The sequence below is a fragment of the Embiotoca jacksoni genome, unplaced genomic scaffold (assembly GCF_022577435.1).
Source record: "Embiotoca jacksoni isolate LCO1_2020_lvr unplaced genomic scaffold, fEmbJac1.0.p SCAF_21, whole genome shotgun sequence".
NCBI classification, from domain to species: Eukaryota; Metazoa; Chordata; class Actinopteri; family Embiotocidae; genus Embiotoca; species Embiotoca jacksoni.
In genome coordinates, this window is record NW_027185352.1 from 7,109,904 (window position 1) to 7,129,414 (window position 19,511).

Sequence of the window (19,511 nt, forward strand, 5' to 3'; positions counted from 1 at the left end):
TGATATACATGACTAAGTCTTTTAATTATACAACAATAAATGCAAAGTTAACAACAGCGACTTCACACAAGAGGCTCTGCCTCAGGGGCCTCCTGGGCCTGGAAGGCATATTGGGTAATCCATCCATGGGTACACATTACACTGAATAAAACAATAAAAAAAAAAAACAACAGAACCCAAAAATGATTCATAGATTTTGAGATCGATTTTTGTCTTATCTTTATCACACAAGGACTTCAGAGCTCCCAAAGACCCGCAGCACTTAACAAAGCTCGTTACAGCACAGCTTTCAGCCGGAAGGAAAGTGAAGGGGCTCTCCCAAAATGCAGACCCTCCGCACAGGTGGATTCACAACCGTAGGACTGTATAGACAAGTTCACAAGTTCACAAGTCAGCAGGTGACCTCCGTGAGTCCAACACTGCACAACGAGTTACTCACAGCCAACGAGCAGACGGCAACAACACCTGGGAAGAAGCCAGCCCAACAAAGGAAGAGTCACCTTTCTTCACTTTGGAGCCATTCTTCTTCTTCGGCGCGGTGCAGTATCCAGGTTGTATGGTATCCATCCTGCTGTGACGGTCACCTTGTTTACTGACGGCAATTTTCAAACCTCTATTAGCTCCGTTTAGCTTCAGGCTAAAACAGCCACCAAACATTGGAGCAATATTGGTAAACGAGCCAACTCTCCAGGTTGTTTCTCTTCAGTTGTGTGGTTAACCCTCTATTGTTTTGATATACAAGGTTTTTGTTCCGACACTTGGGTTCAATTCTCTACTTGGCCACTATAAGGGGGAGAATCCGCAGACAACACCTTTGAGACATGGTCCCTCAACTTTTGTCCTTGTTGGTCATTTTATAATTAGGGTGCAGTACCGTCTTCGACCACACCGTTTAGCGACTATTAACAGCCCTCAGCCCAGGGAGGCGCTGTTTAACTCAGTTAAACGGAATCCAATGTTTGGCAATTAGCGACTTAAGTTATTAGTAAGCGATCATAAAATTATCTCGCATATCCGTCTGGTGATTAATAAAATTGCCCCATTACCACAGAAATATTACCTGCATGACTTGTACTCGCAAGTTTTGCAAATTACAGACGGCTCCCTTTTAAAACAAAGAGACACGAGAGGAAAAGAAAGCAAACACTCATAAGCGCAAATAGACTTTATTTTTCAAAGCATATTCACTTTTTTTTTTTTTCAATTTCACCTCTTACACCAGGCAATTATTCACTATAATGCAACTTTTAGAAAACAAAAAAATAAAAGAACTCCCTCTATTTACATCAATTCACATATGAAAACAAGCAAAGATATTACATTTGTTTGCTGTACATATAAACATATGCTACAGTGGCCAGAGAGATTCAAAGACAGACTTTTTTTTTTTTTTTTTTTCTTTAAACAATGTTAAATACCACCACATTCCTGAAATATATTGGTGGCTCATGTCATTAGCAGTATTGAGATGACCTTTGATATACAGTGAAAATGCATTCACTTGTTCCAGATGGGTGGGAAATAAATCCTCCGTGAAATATTTCACCTGTATACTTTTTTTTTTTTCACATTTTTATTATTCAGATTATGATGAAGTTGAATTTGACATACTACATTAATTTGTTTGTTTGGTGTAAATGTGGTCTGAGTCTGACAGTCTACTAACCGTACACCCCCCAAAGAAAACAAAAACAAAAACAAAAAAAACTTCCACAGACCTCTTAAAAATGTCCACCAACACAACTCGCAAAACCCTTAATTTCATCAAAAACCATTTACCATCAAGTACAAATTTCTGGAAGATTCTCACGTTTGTCAACACGTAAAATTCACATGAGGTCCAACCTGGACTCTTTCTGAACTCTTCCATCCTATTCACCAACATGACAGACACACAACACTAAATTGGAGACGGGAGCGAGGCGATCGGCCGTACCTTTAAACTTCACTACTGTAAGTAGAAAATAAGACCTTTCACAGGCACACAGGCAGACGGACGCCTCTACTCCTCAGCTGGTGTTGTGCGGGAGTACGAACACGAGTGGACTACAGTCTCGTCAGTACTCTCTTCGTGGAGCATTTCATTTCATTTCGGAGTAAACAAGAACATGTTCGCCTCACCACGTTTTACATGTGATGGATACGTTTAAATTGTAAAGGAAGAGGAATCTCCAGTGCTCTTCTGGCACTTTGCATTTTCTAATAATTGTATTAGTGTGTTGCTGCATCACCAAACATCCACGTATTCTTAAAGACCTCAGCATTAACATTGCCATTTAAATAAGTAGAAAAACTGTCACTTTTAATAAGTCTATGTCATTGTTATTCTCATTCTCTTTGTGAAACAGTGTGCACAATGTACAAGCAAAAACAGATGTCAGCACTTTGGTGTTGGCTTCTTAAATAACAAAGAGATGAAGTGGTTTTTAATTTTTAAAAGGCTTCCTAAAGCTCTTTTTTTTTTTTTATTAAAAAAAAACAAAAAAAAAACATGTATATGTAACATGAAGTGAATCTCAAGTTGTTCGGTGCTCTCGCTCTTCAGGTCCCGCTGACAGCAATCGTTGCGTTTTTCGACGCAAAGCTGTCAAGCACCGAGCCGAGATAACCAGTTTCACTTTCTATTTTCACCAAACTTCCACACTTTTCTACGGACCATTATTTCGACATTCAGCGCTTAAAATGATGAATGCCTCGCAGCGATCTGACAGTCAGCGAGGCCATATCACACATAATCACACATTTGTGAACAAAAACTGGTCTACAAGTAAATGAAACGGTCAGTCCTCTGGGACTGAACAGTAGTGTTTGTTTTTTTGTAACATGAAAGATGATTCCCAGACTTTCCCTGACATGGAGCAGACATGGTTTGGTCTTGTTTGGAACAGCATGGCTTACAGTCGACTTCGCAGAGGATTAAATCCCGGCTGACTTTCCCGCCCAGCGCGACGAACATGGAATGATCAAATTTGAAAGCGAGATGCGTGTTTCTACAAAGTTCACATTTAGACAAAAAAAAAAAAAAAAAAAAAAAATCCAAGCGTCATAACAAACATGAAACCTACGTTACAGTGAAACGTCTCCCCCAAATCAAATGGCTTTTCAGTCGCGTACGACTATTCAACTCGAGGAAGAGGTTAGAAGTAAACACACGATCTGCGTTTCTACCTTCGTAAGCCAAAACATAGAAACCCTCATCCGACTACGCGGCAACAGTGACTGCATGGTTATTCTGGTGCGCCAGCCATGCATGCGCAGTATACTGGGGGGAAATAAGGGCCAAAACAAGAGAGTCACAAGGCAGGCCGCAAGGTTGTTGGGGTTTTTTTTGCGTGGTTCGTATCACATGGGATGAAGGGACAGCACTGGCCTTTCCATGTTGGCATTAGTTTCTTTTTTTTTTTTTATTTTGTGCAAACAAAGCAGGCTTTGTGTTGCTTTTCTGTCATTTTGAATTTGGTCTTTAACTGGGCTGTTTTGTTCCCTCCCATGAATGCGCACATGAGGAAGGTGTCTCCGGGCCATCGGATTAGTGTTCGGGCCACCTGTCGGACGTGCTCGACGGTTGTTCTGTATTTGCTGCGAATGAGGCGTTCGTCCCACCTCCGCCTGGCGTCTACGGTGATGTAAAGAGCTGCTTAACAAATACAATAAGCTGATATCAAGTTAACATCTGAGTTGATATTAGAATAACAGAAATGACCACAATAAATTAAGCCCCTCGGGCTTCACATTGTAACAGGTCTTAAGTCTGTCTTTCACACACATCCTGGTTAACAAAGGTGTGGCTGCAGATGATGGATAAGATTGTGGTCCACTCAGTTTTTTTTTTTTTTTTATAGATAAGGACATTAGAGGCGAACTGTGGGACCTCGAAAGGACTGTCAGTGTGGCGCTTCTCTGCACGGACCTCTGGAGGGCGCTCCGCAGTCATCACGGGAGGTGCAGAGCAGGCTGGATGGGAGAAAGAGCATGAGGAAGAGGAGATGAGGGGGTGGGGGCTTTTTACTCTGGTAAGTTGAGCGCAGCTGCTTCTGGTTTCATCTTGAAGTACTGGTTGAAGCGCAGGACTGCATACCTGAGAGTAGATGCACAGAGAAGGGCGGTGTCAGTGACATGTTAACTCGACGGGTGCCAGTGCAAAAATATCAAGACTGTTTAAGGACACTGTGCACTGAAATGACACAGACAACATCCATCTGGATGCTTGACATTTTATTCCGAAACATGTGATTAAATTACTGGAACCTGCTGGCTGTAGTGGAATAAAATAGCTCGTGATTTATTTCAAGATGGGAACGTACCCCAAGAAGTCGAAGTCGATGGTGGAGAATTTGGCCTGAATCAGAGCCCAGAGCCCCCAGAAGAAATGAGATGCCTGGACACGGAGGAGACACAAAGGATTAGGACGTCCTCGCTGTCCAAGAGCACGTGTTGCTTCTAACAACCAAACACAGCTCGCCCAAGCATACACAAACCCCGCCAGCAGCCCTATAGCAACGACAACAAATTGCTGACTGACACAGAAACACAATTGACTCGCTTGCCCATCCTCCACGCTGCCCTCTTTTTTCCTCCTGACAGTAAACAAAGCAGAATGGGACACGGGTGTGGGGTGAGGTGGGGGGGTGGGGTTAGGGGGGGGTGGGGTTAGGGTGGGGGGAGGAGGATGGGGGGTGGCTCTCACTGAGGTCGCGAGCAGTCATTAAGAGTGCCTCCCGTACGGCGGCTGCATCAGTGAGCACATCACAAAACACCCGTCTCTGGTATTATTCGGAGCAGGTATCCCACTTCACAACCCACATCAGTCTGTTACTCCGTTTAACCCACGGCACTTTATAATCTGCGTTTGCTGAAACACACCTGGCAGAGTGGAAAACCCACTCGGAGCAGGCCCGGAGGACTTCGCCGTGTTCTGCAAGCGTCTCATTGCAACACTTTACTTCGGACTGTTGAGAAAACACGCAGCGAGAACCACCGTGACACCAGAGCTATATCTGGCCTGGACACACAGGGCACAGTGTATGTCGAGGCTTACACAGAACCTCTTTTTTTTTTTAACTACGGAGGAAATGTTTTACTTTCATTATAAGACTTAAATGCTTTTTTTTTTTTTCAACGTTGTCCAGATCCAATGACAAGTTTGTTCCGGCGAACGTTTCCCACCAGCCTTCGCCGCCTCCGAGGCACACCAAGAAGTGTTTCGTTAAAAGAGATCCGATACGGGCGAACGCAATTATCAGTACGAGATTTAAGAGCTGCAACCTTACAGTTCTTTTTTTCAAAGTCTGACTCCAGTGATAAGTGACGCAAGTAAGTGTGATTTTTACGACCCATCCTTCACGGGATCATAAGACGTGTTTACATTAAACACGCTGGTAATATGGCAGTTCAAATCATCATTCAAAATAAAAGAAAAGAAGAAAAGTACTTGGAATAAATCATCATTCGTCTGTGGCTCAATGCGTCACCGTGATCTCGTGTAGTTTATTAAAGTAGGTCGAATGCAAATCCTTACCAGGATAAATTGGTTGACTTGAACATACAGAACCTCCACTTCTCTGTCAGTGACGGCACTGCTCTGGTCTTTGTACTCCTTATAGGCCTCCAGGTAGGAGCGGAGCCACTGAAGCTGAAAGACTCGTTCCGGGTAGTGACTATAGTCCACTTCATTCAGGCCTAAAAGACAAGAACAGATGAGCCCCTGCGCCATATTTGTACATGTTGTTTTATACACGCATGTCGAGTAGTACGCGTTGTACTTGCCAGCGAACTCATTGAAATGGTTCCCAATGTCATAGGCTTGGTAATTGTACCCAGCGTACTCGTAGTCAATGAACTTTACATTGCCTGGAAATAGAAGGAGCATTGTTTAGACAAGAGACACGAGAAGCAGACATAAAATGATGATGTTGTGTTTCCCTTTGATAACTCTGAATGTCATGGCTTTTCATTTCATACCCTAACTTTATCTTCATGCCTGACTAGGACTGGCTGGCCAGTTAGCCGATTGTGCGGGCGAGGAGTAAGAGTTTGCATTTTGAGGGGAAGTAAGAGTGTGGAGGAAGACTTGAGCAAAGAAAGATAGGTGACAAGAAAAAGTCAAAGAGTTCAGCGTGTATATTTAAAACAAAAAGCCCCTGAAGAGCATCTCTCAAAAGTTGATGAAGGAAAACCTCGGAAGTAAAAGAAAAGAGAAGGGGCGCACGTCTTCACGGAGGCAGCGGAGCCATCTGCAAGTTAGCAGTTATGAAGACCCGAGTTCCATCGGGCTTTTCGGCAACTGGGACACATCGGCAGAGGTGAAAATGTGCAGAGCGTCATGCAAGACATGGGAGGCATTCAAATGCGCGGGTGAAAAAAAAAGCAGCCGGGAGCCGGCTGTTCGGGGAGCACTTGTGTCGGACGCATGCACGGAATAAAAGTCTGCTTCTGAAGACGTGGGAAAGGAAACGGAAAGCAGAGAGACGAGAGAGAAGGACGATGGTAGAATGCAGAGACACTAAAGTGAGCTACCAAAGCAAATGCACAGCAACACACCGCCTGCTACGCGCTCCGAGAGATTCGCTTGGGAGGAGGCGACGTGCTCGACGATGACCCGAGGACAGACCGATGACCCGAGGACAGACCGATGACCCGAGGACAGACCGGAGGCGCAACGCCCCAGTTTGCCCCGGCGGCCCTCGCGACGTTCACGGGGGGGGGGGGGGTCTCGTGCGCCTTCGGATCGACCCGCAGCCGGCGCCGTCGACGCGCCCGGCTTAAACGCTGCGTTCCCGGCATTCGCACCTACGCGTAAACCCGCCCGGAGGGTGCGGCCGACCCGTCCCGCTCGCAATTCTGAATTTAGTCTCGCGCTTCAAAGGATGTGTTGCTGCCTCGAGTGCGTTCGTAGGCCACCGAAATGTATCCACGATGAACGAAGAGGGAAGCATTCGGTCTTGAATCTCAAAATACAAACCCTTACTTTTAAACAGGCCCCGTTGGTACAGAGACATGAACAAAACAATAACAAGTTGTTTTTTTAATTTTTTTTTTTTTTTTTTTTACAAACAATGCATTTACTCTTAAATCTCTGTGTAGGGTTGTTGTTGTTGTTGTTGTTGTTGTTGTTTTGGCCTGGGCTAATTTCTTTGCCCTAACATGTGGAACATTAGTTGTTGTTGTTTTTTTGAGGTGCTGGACTAGAGAGAAAGACACTTTGAGGTGGGTTACCAGCCGGCGTGTGGGTCCTAGCGGGACACAACTGAACACCTCCGGGCAGTGGCTATAGCCCCCCCTGTGCAGCAGATGAAAAGGTTGGGGCAAACACATCTTTCTCACATGCTCACGCTTCTCTCACTCACACATTTGTCCTTTTATCCATTCTTTCTCTCCACGCAGTCAGTGTGTGTCGAAACATCAGGCCCCGCCGCAACACTCCCGTTCCCCACCCCCTCACTTCCCTTCTCGCAACACTCCCCCTCCAGCGCCCCCTTCCCATTGGTCTGCCGTGAACCCAATAGCGTGACACCTCTGCTGCTTCTGAAAATGACAGAATCTTCGAGCGACTTCCTGTTGGCTGCTGAGCTGCAGATATTTTGGCCTTTGGGACAAAGTCAAATGATTTTTTTTTTTTTTTTTTCTTCTTCTTTTTTTTTTCCTTTGTAAATAAGCGAGAGGGGCGGGGACGCTAACGCAGCCTGTGATGAAGGCTGAGAGACAAAGGAAAGAGAGACAAAAGGAAATCATAAGTTATAAAGCTCTCGGTGTGAATTTTAAACTTTGAAAAATAGGTTCCACCTCTTCTGTTTATGGCTTTATTAATACAGGAAGTGGCGGTTTCTTTTCTGTCACATTTGGCAGACGAGTGGTTTCAACTCGGCGTCTGCAGCTAAACGGAAATGGCAGAAAGGGGCGTGAAAGCTATTCGGTTTCTTTTAATGCCCACTCAGCGAGAGGCTGCGAGTTTAGTGTAAAAACAGCGATTTCACTTATTACAGCGACGCTGTAGACAGCTTGAGTAGCCACGGTCAGAAGCGCAACAGCTAGGGCTCGGAGCTGAAGGGCCTACACTCTGTCGCGGTCTCCTTTCCGTCGTGGTTGTCAAATGTAGGAGTGGTCCGGTTGTGTTTTCAAGGTTAAAACATGTGATTAGACTAAACGTACTGGGATAAAAAAAAAAAAAAAAAGGGACATTCCCATCTATTTGGGCCTTTAAACAAAGAAGGACAAATAACCCGGCACCCTCTAGTCTTACGAACGGAAGCCTGAAACATGATTCTGCAAGTTTGCAAAAACAAAAAGCATAGATTTCGTGCACAGACTTTTACATGTGTGCCTGATTCATACATTAATCAGCATGTGCACTCCGGCAACACTTTATTCGTTACCCTCGAATGAGAAGGAATTTAAAGGGAGTTCCCTGCTGAGCTCCAGTGATACTGGGTATCTTTCCGTGCTGACCCGATCCACGCTTCTCTGATATGCAGAACCACGGATTCAAATGAGATTTGAGAGCGCTTTGGCAAAACTATTTCCCCGTATTTTTGCAGAAGCATGTTTCTGCTTTAAAGAATCAGGTTGATGTTATTCTGTATTATGAATGTCAACTTGTCCCATGAAAAGACCAGAGCCAACAATGAGTCACTTAATACTTTCCAACTTTCCCAAATCCCATTCATTCCTTTCTGAAACAGATCCAAAAGAAAAAGTTGTCACAAATGTAGTTTGCTTTAAAAAATAAGGCTCAGTAGTTTTCTAGAAAAGCTGAACTCTTGCAGTTTTAGCAAATGTAACCCAAACAGGGAATTGTCTTGAGACCAACATTCTGCGGATTAAGACACATTTGACAGACTAATAATAAGTTATAGCAGCACGATGTTGTACCGTATGTGGTATTGAGTCAAAATAAATTATAATATGTGGAAGGAACATTTCACCCACCGAACTCATCAATGTGTTTTTATTAGTTCCTGGACAACAATGAAGCTCTATGACACAGGCAAGACTTTGTTAGCTTGATTGTTTCAGTGTTGCTTTTGATCTTGTCATTGGGGTTCATTGGCGAAAAAAAATGCAGAATGTCATACCTCATATTATCTTTTCACTTCTATGGCCTTCTTCCCAGTGATTAATATTGATGCAATGAAATTCCACAAAAAAAAAAAAAAAAAAAAAAGTAGAGTAAAGAGAAGGAGAGTAGCTTTACGATTAATGCCTTTGGCTGGAGCTCGTAGTTACTTACAAATAGGGCAAACAATAAAGACAGCTCTTCAAAAACCTGTATCGTAAGAAGCCTAACAATTAAGACGTCAGATCGACAGCTGCTGGCTGAGTAACATTGGAGGGTGATAGGTAGGTACGTGGCTCCTACTGCTACCATGAGCTCATCCCGATTAGCCTGAGCAGAGGGCAGACTATGCGAGGGCCCTCAGAGCCGACTGCGTGTGAGGTTTGTCTCTCTCCATTGCCTCCCCAGGGCAGGGCGGCGCAGGGCAGCCACAGCCTCAGCTGCCATTCCTAGGGGAGAAAGGCTAGACACAAGGAGCTGTGAGAAGGGCCTCGCCCCTCGTCAAAAACTGACGAGGGGCCTGACAGCTCGTTACCCTCCCTTAAAACACCCCCCACCCACATATATATATATATATATATATTAAAAAAATAAACGGTACTGTGCTCTTTTCCTGCTTGTTTACCATGCCATTCATCTGCTACAGAGACAGTGACTAGAACAGCTTCACTGACTAGCCTCGTAGGCCAGCACAATTACAGTTGCTCAGTGCAAAAGTAAGCTACTAAGTTTACCCGAGGACAGGCTGCTTGACATTCACACCATGAAAAAGTGGCAATATGGCTGTAGCAGCAAAAAAAAACATGTGCTGCCAATATAACTGTGTATGTGATATGATGTAATGGCATTGTTTGCTCTAGCTGACAACATTTCTATTCAAAGTTTGTTTTTTTTGCACAGAATTAGAACGACAGATCAGATTAATTTAGGAACCAGACAATCTGGTGCACAGAAATGTATGATGATGCAGTGTTTTAACAAATGAGTGCATTCACAAAACAACATTTTGGCCAACATAGCAGGCATGTACACGTTATTATGTACCAACATAGCGAGCACTTTAATATACCTCAATTTGAATAAGGATTCGATCCAGAGCCTTTGCAGAACATCCAAAAAACTGGATTATCTTCTGTCTGTCTGTCTGTTCTAATTCTACACCTGCAGCACAATGCAAACACTGACAATAAGTGAAGCATGTGACTCGGGTGGAGGAAGCCCAGTGAATGCAATCCTACCTAAGCGTAGGCACCGATGCAGATCACACTACAACACAATTCAAGCCCTCAGTAACGTCTGTGACTGCGCTTCTGCAGTTCATACTCACCTGCCTGCTGGTTATAGATGATGTTTTTGCAGAGGAGGTCGTTGTGGCAGAGAACTACCGGGGAGCCCAGCAACGACAGGTTCTGCTGGAGCCACACCAGCTCTTCTCGGAGGCAGTGTGGGCTGGGAACCTCCATGCTCAACCTGGAGGGGGCGGAGGGGGACAGAGGGTGAGTGTACTGAGAAGAAGCGGGAGTAACAAGAGTATTAATGGCGTGGCAGGTGGAGGGGGAAAAGTCAATATGGGGAACCTGAAAGCAGAAGTTAGAGGTTAGAAATAGAGGCGAGGATGGAAATGAAAACGGAAAATCAGACGCGTTAAGAGGGGAAATAAATAATTGGTACTTTCATTTTTCAGACAAACAATTTACCCCGATACATGTATTTACATTTATGTGTAACATTTTGTCAAGTTAACCGCAATGACATGTACACCGCAACTCTTAATAATACCTGGCATGACAATGTAACAATAGCCGTGTCTCATAAAAACCTAATGTGAGCAAAATGGGACATTTGTTTTCAAAGAATGATACAGTAAGCTTCATTAAAAGAATTAATTAGGGATAACAGAAATCTTCTCAATATTATAACTAGAATAAAAGATCTTGTGTTATTTAAGTAATAAATGGAGCTTATTCACAACCACTTTGTTACAGTAGTTTCAACATTAAATACACAAAATACATATACATGTGACTGCTTAAATACACCACTCTACAACCAAGATGTTTTTGTCCATTTCTATTCAGTACAAAACATATTTATTCAAACGGATTAAGACATTGGACATTTTCCATGAAAATAATCAAGCTGTCTTCTTCTTCTCTTCCTGCTTGGTTTAGTTAAATGAATTATGCCCCTCCAGATGCTGTAGGCGTCGCAGTCTCTCTTAAGTCTTCTATGCATCAGCGTTTCTGTTCCCGTGGTAATATTTTTGGTGGCCTCCATGTGGATATCAACAGCCAACAAAGTCATTGTTTGTTTTCGATTCATTTTTGGTGTCACTATACATGAAGGTAGCTATTATTGCCAAATCAGTGAAGACTTGGTGGTGCCACGGTGCCCACGGCACACGCGCGAGCTTCGATAATCAGAATTCAGTTTGCACGCGGGGCAGCGCAGGACCAACAAGTTTCATCACAACGCGATATTATATTGATTCTTTGGACACCGATTTAACATTTGTTGACATCACAAAGTTTGCCACCGTGCGATTTCAATTCAGGGGTCTGCGATCGATGTGAGATGACACCATATCCCCATTTAAGGCAATCAGTTGCATGCGACATCACTTACATCAAAGAAAATACAATCTGACAAATCTTATTACTGAGCACCTCCAGACTTTTATATAAAAATCTATCTATCCCTTTTAAGAACTATAATAAAAACAGACTTCCTGTTTACCTTAAAGTGCCACATTGGTCATGTTTAAGTGCAAACGTTGATGTCCTTTCGATTGTGAACGTAAACCGGGCACATCTATGCTTCGTTACCTTGGACTTACATGGTTATATTTCTGTGCTCGGTGGTTTAGAGATATTGAGATTAAACAGTTTCTCAGCCAATTAAAGGAAACTAAAAGAACTTTAAGTTTAGTTTTTTTATACATTAGAGCAGGATTTTCGTGTAAACCTTCAATCAACTCATCTCATCGCTAACTTAATTGTACAGACTCGCACGCTTCACTGAAGTTTGATGCGTATTTAAGCTGCACTGTATGTAGAAGCTCACGATGACGCTTATAAGGCCTCATGTTGTTCCACATGAAATACAAAATGGCAGCTTTGACACTAATCGAATATTATCTTGTAATACAATTTTTTACATTTGGCATGGGATGAGTATGTTGACCCGACTTTTCTCGGAAATCCAGAATATTTCCACATAGCTGATGTATTCCTGAGAGGGGATTCAATATCCTCGTCTTTTTCTTGGCTAGTTTCCATTATTCTGCTTGCAGCTCGGCAGCCAGCGGCATTTGAATGTTTATGGAAAAGGAGCGCTTCGACAGAAAAGGTGACACACCCATCCAGTAGGAGTTTAGAAATAAAGGCGTGATCATGTGGATCCATGTTTTCACTCTGTTCCAATGAGACTGGATTGTTAAATCATTGAATCGATAGATTGATCTCGATCAATAAATGGTTACACACCTGCAGTGCACAAATGAACTACTTTTCACATTTGCAGTGTGTTGCTCTTTAATGTTTCACAGTTTAGAGACTGTGGATTCTGTTATGTCACATCTAAGGAATGTCAAGGCTGGAAAACCTGCTGACATTAAGACAGGAATTCCACTTACTTCCTCAGATATATGAGACACTTACAAGTGGTAATGATTGTCCGACTCTTGTGTTGCGCCATTGCACATGGGCTTGTTTGCATCATTTGTGACTCACTGATAAGAGAGGTAGAGGATCATATAGCTCTACACTGACACGACATCTATACAATAGAGGTAAAGCTATGTAATTAAACAGTGCCATCTTTGTTTTACTACTCAGCCTTCGACAAAGGTCCCAAAAGAAATGACATAATTATGATAAACACTATTCAAACCCATTGATCACAGGGTTATGTTTTCTCCAAGTTCACTAAAAATACAGAAAAGTACTAAAAACACAATATGACTTCATCAATCTTATCAAATTCATCTCGTGCTCTATATTTCTTTATACTCCCAACTCATTTTCTATTGGTACAATCTGGTTTTGCGAGGTGTTGCTTTGTGCTTTTGCTTTTTATTTCAAGTATAGTTGGACATGACACTATTTTCACTGGTCTAAATGATCGGTTGATTGTTTAATACCTGCAGGTAATCTGAAGGCAAGTCGTGTACAAAATCGGAACATTTCCATAATCTCCCAGGAGAGCTAAAGAACTTCTTCTGAAAGACGTTTTACTTCTAGTGACTATAAAAGTGACACTGAATTGGAAATATCAAAGACATTTAAAGGGCATCAGGTACATTTGTAACAGTTAAGCAGCCACATCTGAGGATCTGGAAGACTGATGCAACTTTGATCCACTGTATGGCCTCACCTGGCGTTCTGCTCAGGGTCCTTGAAGTACTTGGGAATGAGAGCGAAGTACTTGCCCAACTTCAGCCACAGGTCAGACTGCGGTACCCAGCCATTATGGGCATGGATGGCATGGTACTTGGCCAGCTGCCTGGCAATGAGCCTGCAAGGTAGAGGATGAAAGTGAGAAGAATTGAATCCGAACTGTAAGCAGAAATATGCAAATAAGCTCCAGTTCACAAATTATTCATTGAGGGTAAAAATTATTTAAATATATTCATAAATTAGAACTGAGGATCTGGTCAGGAAGTAAAAACTGGACAAGACTTGGGTTAGAGAAACCAACCTGTGTTAAATAACTGTTATTAGGTTACAGTTAAACTGAATGACAATGTTTAATATGACTTAATTTGTATAATTCACTTGCTATTATTATAAAGTCAGAACAAGCCTAAATATTTTGGGAAAATTTACATTTAAAATTTAGGGATTCAATTCGCAACTATTCATCTGTCACATTTTTATTGATATCAAATAAATGTTACTGTTTATTATCTTAAGTTTATTAACTTTTCTCATGTTCAAGCTTAGATTTTAGTTTTCAAACAGACACAAGAATTACTTAAACGGAGAACAATTTATTTTAGTAAAACTAAATATATATTTAAAAAAAAGTATATATCCCAAAGTTGTACGAGTTAGTTTTATCAAACTGCTCAGGCTAACACTTTTAGATAAAATCAGGAGCCCTCCATATCTCGACCTACATTTTGGTGAAACATTTAGCGCCATTAAAATGACCAATTCTTTTTTAATTTTCAAAAAAAAAAAAAATTCCTACTGTACCAACGTTTAGTGGTCCAAACTGTGTCTCGTTGGACAACTGTACATGTGTTTACATTTTGTGAAGGAATAAAATAATAAGCAGAAGGGATTAAGTGAGGACAATAAAAAGAAAGACAGAGAACTGGTCTTTCAAGTGACAGGCACCTACAATTTAAGAGGCCACTGTGAGTGTTATGTATGCAAATTGACATTCGGGATGGTAGGCAGGTGCCCTCATTTAACTCAAGCCGGTCATACATTATGGAAACACCGCTCAAGGGACTGTTCCAGAAGTTGTTGTTTTTTTTTTTTTTACCTGGAAACAGGTTGGCTGCGGATGTGCTCGGGCTCCAGGGCAGTTCCTTGCAGAAATTCGTAACACAGGCCATTGTTGAAGGTGCAATAAAGGCGCGGGGCACAGCGGTTTGCGTGTAGTACCCTGAAACTTTTCACCTCATTCTCCCGGTCCACCAACAGCTCCGTTTTGTTGCCATAAATACGGACCAAAACCACATCCTGCATGACCGCACCCACGTAGCAGCCGAGCAGCTTATTGGTTATTCCATCTGTGAAAAACTGCAGAGAATGAGGAAAGAGGGGAGAGCAGGTGAATCAGGGAAAAATCGTTTCAGCTTCAACAGGAACTGACACATACAATTAGTCAACAGTGGGACCATCCACACGCTGCTATTTAAGTCCTGAAAACCTACTTTGTTGTGAGCATTACATAAGTCCTGAGAGGAGTCAGGATCTGGCAAACTACAGGAAAGAAAGGCGGAGTGTATGTAGGCACACAACATTTGGGTCTGTCTGTTTGTGTTGATTTAAGCTGAGTTGTCAGTGCTGTGAAGCTGGCAACATTTTAGTGAGATGTGGCGCGCCGACATACCAGCCCTAATTGTTCACTCTGTGGAATTGACCGAGAACGACAGGACTGTCAGGAATTTTATTTTGCACGAAGAAGCTATGACCGGCATCCGCTGAGTTCCCACTTTGCTCTCATTGATGAATATAGGCAAGCGTAGCAGAGCATGTGACCAGCAGCCATACTCACTGTATGTTTACTAAGCAGAGCCACACCCCCAGTTATTTACTGGAAAGGAAAATATCACTTCCAGACTGTAATGTTGTGCGCAAGTCTCAAGAGTGTTTATCGCCGTTCAAGAATTGCGCAATGTATCTTCTCTGGTTTTCCTTTAGGAAATCAATCGGCACTCCTGTAACATTCGACCTCTTGTAAAAAAAACAAAAAAAAACACAAATGTAAACAGTCATGCTCCGTTAGTCATCCAAGGTTCTTCCAGAAGTTTACAAGGACAGTGAAAAAAAACCTCCTTCCAATCTCTAGATTATATTTAACTCGGAGCAGTTTCTCACACTCGCTGCCAACCTCATCAATGCCAGAAGCTTGGTTGTTTGGGGGACAGCAGAGGAGTAATTTGATTACTTAAGACAGATATATATATTGAGTCTTAAGTTGCTGCTTTGATTTTCCATTATCACTCAAACAGTGAGGCAGGTGATCAACAGTGGAATGTACCAAAGTACATTTTCTCAAGTACTGTGCTTCAGTACAAATTTGAAGTACTTGTACTTTACTTGAGTATTTCTAATTTATGCAACTTTATACTTCTGCTTTACTAAATCTAAAAGGCGAGGCAAGTTTATTTGTATAGCACATTTCAACAACGAGGGCAATTCAAAGAGCTTCACATAAAACCATTAAAAGCATCAAAACATCAGGCAAAAGAAAAGGATATTTAAAAACAATTAAGAACATTGATTAAAACATTAAAAACAGTCATTTTTACATTATACAAGCTCAAAAAGAAAGAAAAAAAAAGGATAAAATACAGTAGTAAAATGTAGAAATGCAAGAAATTAATCAACATCCTTAAATCTGGTTCAGTGAAAGGCAGCAAACAGAAAAGTCTTCAGTTTTGATTTGATGGAGCTGAAGGTTTCAGCAGACCTGCAGGTTTCTGGGAGTTTGTTCCAGAAATGTGGGGCATAAAAACTGAACGCTGCTTCTCCACGTAAAAGGCAAATATTATACTTTTTTTTTTTTTTTTTTACAACATTACATTTGCTTGACAGCTTTATTTACCAGTTCCTTTCAGGATTACAGTTCCCCATACATTTTCTGTCCAGTGACACCGTGTAGGATTTTTTTGAATCTGTCTGATAAAACTGAAGAATTAAGACGTTTTAAGCAAAAAAAATAAACGACTTAAAATGCATCGTTTTCCAGAGCTTGTTCACTTGTTAAGAGACACACGGCTCTTACGGAGCAGAAAATACACAAAACGTATGACGACCTTAAGGTAAATATAACAGTATACTGCAGACTCAATTCACCGAGAGTACACGAGGTAGTTAAAATAAACACAACCTTGATTTAAGGGTGACGTTGATCCAAAAAAAAACATCATTCAACAGCAATACAATGACAGGAAACGTAGTGTGTACTTTTACTTTAAATATTGTTAAGCACAATTACTTTTCTTCTGAATGCAAGACTTTAAACACGGGGAGCAGGTATTCCCACCGTGATAGTACTACTTATTTCTTCCACCGCTGCAGGTAGATCGTGAAGCAAGACCGGGTTGTATGTACCGGGTGTTATTTACCGGGTTGTATGTACCGGGTGTTATTTACCGGGTTGTATGTACCGGGTTGTATGTACCGGGTCGTATGTACCGGGTGTGCGGGCTGCAGCAGAGAAGCAGCAGCGATCCTCCCACCGCCTCATCTCGGCCCGGAGCTGACGCATAATGCTACTCGCGAAGGCAAAAAAAAAAAAAACATTACAATTTGCGCAGTATTTCCGGCGCTGTTAACGCAAAGCGAGGACGTCTGGTTTTTTGGGGGTTTTTTTTGCGGATGTCGACCGCATTTATTTATTTTTTTTTTTTTTGTACAGATATTAAAACGCATCTCTCTCTCGTTACTAAGCTGGTTTCATGTGACATTTAAGCAACGGGAAGCAATTTCCGTTAGACGTTAGTTACGCTCGAGCGTTGCTGGCTAACGTCGCGGGTTTTTAAAACCAACTTCCAACTCCGAAGAAAGGCGGCGTTCAAAGACGCGGCGAAACGTGGAGTCGGGTTATAAACCGAAGTACTCTTTAAATTGTTAAAAATGGGAAAAAAAAAAAAAAAATGGCACCTTCATTTTGACCTCGGACGGCTTCCAGCTCGGTCTCAGCTCTTTCATCAGCTTCAGCGCACCCGGTCTGAAGTCGCTCTCGTCAACTGTCACGTCTATTTTGGGCACCGCGGGGGCCTCGTCGGGGACGTGAATGTAGTTGGCCATGGCTACGTCTTTATTTCTGGAAATATCGTACACTGGAGAGCCGCAGTGCTGGATTCTGCTGCGAAATGCGCAATGTATGAAAATGCGCGGAGCGCTGCGGGTGTATAATCCTGGCGGAGTCGAAGTACGGCAACGCCTCTCAAAACATCCCACCCACCTCAAAAAAAAGTTCCCCCGGTGCATGCTGGTCGTCGACTGACTCACCGGGAGCGCGTGTTGGAAAAAAAAAAAAATCGTTCAGCGTGCACCACGGGCGGTGATTAATCATTTAAAACGTCTTCAAGCGCGTGCAAATTCTCAAATGAATGGTTGATTTCATTGTTTACGTTCGATACGAACGAAAATACAGATAGTTACAAGAAATAAACACTCGAGAGCCGAAGATATCACCCGAAATGCTCGGCGTTGACTCAGGCCGGTGCGTCTTGGTGACTACGCACAAACGTACACTTGCTGGTGACGTCACATCCGTATTCTACGTGAATAAAATACGCTTTGTGTCCAAGTGCTTTAAATGTCAGTGGCGTATAGGCCAGTTACAGAGACACAGAGGGTAAATCCACTTTAACTCATGGTAATCCCCCTTTACCGTCATAAAGGCGTCCAACTTGTATGTGACACTTAAAGGAAAACGTGAAAGCTGATGCTTTTGTGAAGATACCGTGTATTTTTTATTTTATATTTTTAGAATTAGTAGTTGTCAGTTCATTGATGACGTTTGCCATCGTATTTATATGGCAGCAGCATTAGAAAAGCCTGCACTCAATGCAACATAAACCATGACTTGGTTCTATGACGCAGGTGTGGATTGAATGACAGACGATAAGAACAACGTATAGGAGAGAAATGAAGCTGGTTTTGTCAGGTCATTAGTATGACCACTGGTCATCCAAGGAAGTACTCACAGAGCCCAATAGCAGCTGCTTAGCCCTTTTAAATATATAAATGTCTTTCATATCAGGGGTGAACCCCTGGTGTATTTCCATCCTGGCTATTACAGGCGTCGATCATGTCTTTTCTACGCTGGCATACATTTCCCACCAGATCTGGCTTGCTTAGTTGCATAGTAACCATATACAACAGTACCTGGGATCTCAGTGCACCAGTTGTACTGCACGCCACTCCAGCGGTCTGCATACAAACAAGGATTTGAATTTGAATCTCAACGCGTGTGCCACTGTGAGTTTTGACTCATCTTGTAAACGAGGCTTTGCTCTCACCCCCACAGGTGCACAATTACACCTGGGAGAGCTGCCCAGAGCAGCGGGTCATTCCCTGCTTGTTGGGTAACTCCAGGTGAACTAAATGGCTTCATGAGCAGCTTGTTAGGAAGAGGAGAGCCTTTTATCCATGACACTTTTGGAGACTGACGGCTTACTTTCATAGTTGTACATTCATGAAAAGAAGTGGGACATCCCCCCCCCTCTCACTACTGCTAGGGGGCTTATTGCACAGTTGTTGTATTTTTTGGCCATTTTCTACAATGTATTGAGACTAAAAAACAAGGTTGCCTTATCAATCCTTTATCAGCCAAGAGGTTACCAAATCAATGTGGGAAAATTCCTGTCAGTAAGCCACTGACCCACAAAACACAAACCTACAGGCAAACCAGCAAGTGGAAATGGCCAGTTGTCTTCTTTAGTGTTTGAGACAACTCTTTCCACTTTACTTAAAATGTTTCTACACCCTTTTAAAAAGTAGGCGCTCAGGGTTTTTTCAAATAGACATATCCCAGTAACCATAGGCCTTGTGCAAGTCTGATAACGCCAATTGTTGCTGAGGCGCAGGAGGAACTCTCGTTACTCCATAGGTTGAAATTTGATCCAGAGTTACTTAGACAACAAAGCAACAGACAGATTTCCCTTTTACTGCCAAGTATTATCAAACATATCCCATTCTGCTGAGTAAAACAATTTGTTGGCCTATCAAAACAGTGGATTAAGTGTTACTGCAGGTCATCTTCACTC

At 42.5% G+C, this 19,511-nt stretch overlaps 1 protein-coding gene across 5 annotated transcripts; it reads right to left on the reverse strand.

The window, feature by feature from the left end:
* Positions 1-1,150: 1,150 nt before the first annotated feature.
* Positions 1,151-17,911, reverse strand: etnk1 (ethanolamine kinase 1). Of its 5 annotated transcripts, XM_069156648.1 has the most exons (8): positions 17,398-17,716; positions 14,546-14,805; positions 13,427-13,567; positions 10,380-10,522; positions 5,767-5,850; positions 5,519-5,679; positions 4,305-4,378; positions 1,151-4,078 (listed from the first exon to the last, which is right to left on the reverse strand). In XM_069156648.1, the coding sequence occupies exons 1-8, from the start codon at positions 17,542-17,544 to the stop codon at positions 4,006-4,008; spliced, it is 1,083 nt and encodes a 360-aa protein (XP_069012749.1). In that variant the 5' UTR covers positions 17,545-17,716; the 3' UTR covers positions 1,151-4,005. The 5 variants fall into 5 exon arrangements, 4 of the variants coding, with proteins under 4 accessions (XP_069012749.1, XP_069012751.1, XP_069012750.1 ...); XR_011178649.1 differs by lacking the exons at positions 1,151-4,078; positions 4,305-4,378; positions 5,519-5,679 and adding an exon at positions 7,216-7,279 and having other exon boundaries at positions 5,765-5,850; positions 9,072-10,522; positions 17,398-17,907; XM_069156650.1 differs by lacking the exons at positions 1,151-4,078; positions 4,305-4,378; positions 5,519-5,679 and adding an exon at positions 7,216-7,279 and having other exon boundaries at positions 5,765-5,850; positions 17,398-17,911.
* Positions 17,912-19,511: the final 1,600 nt, after the last annotated feature.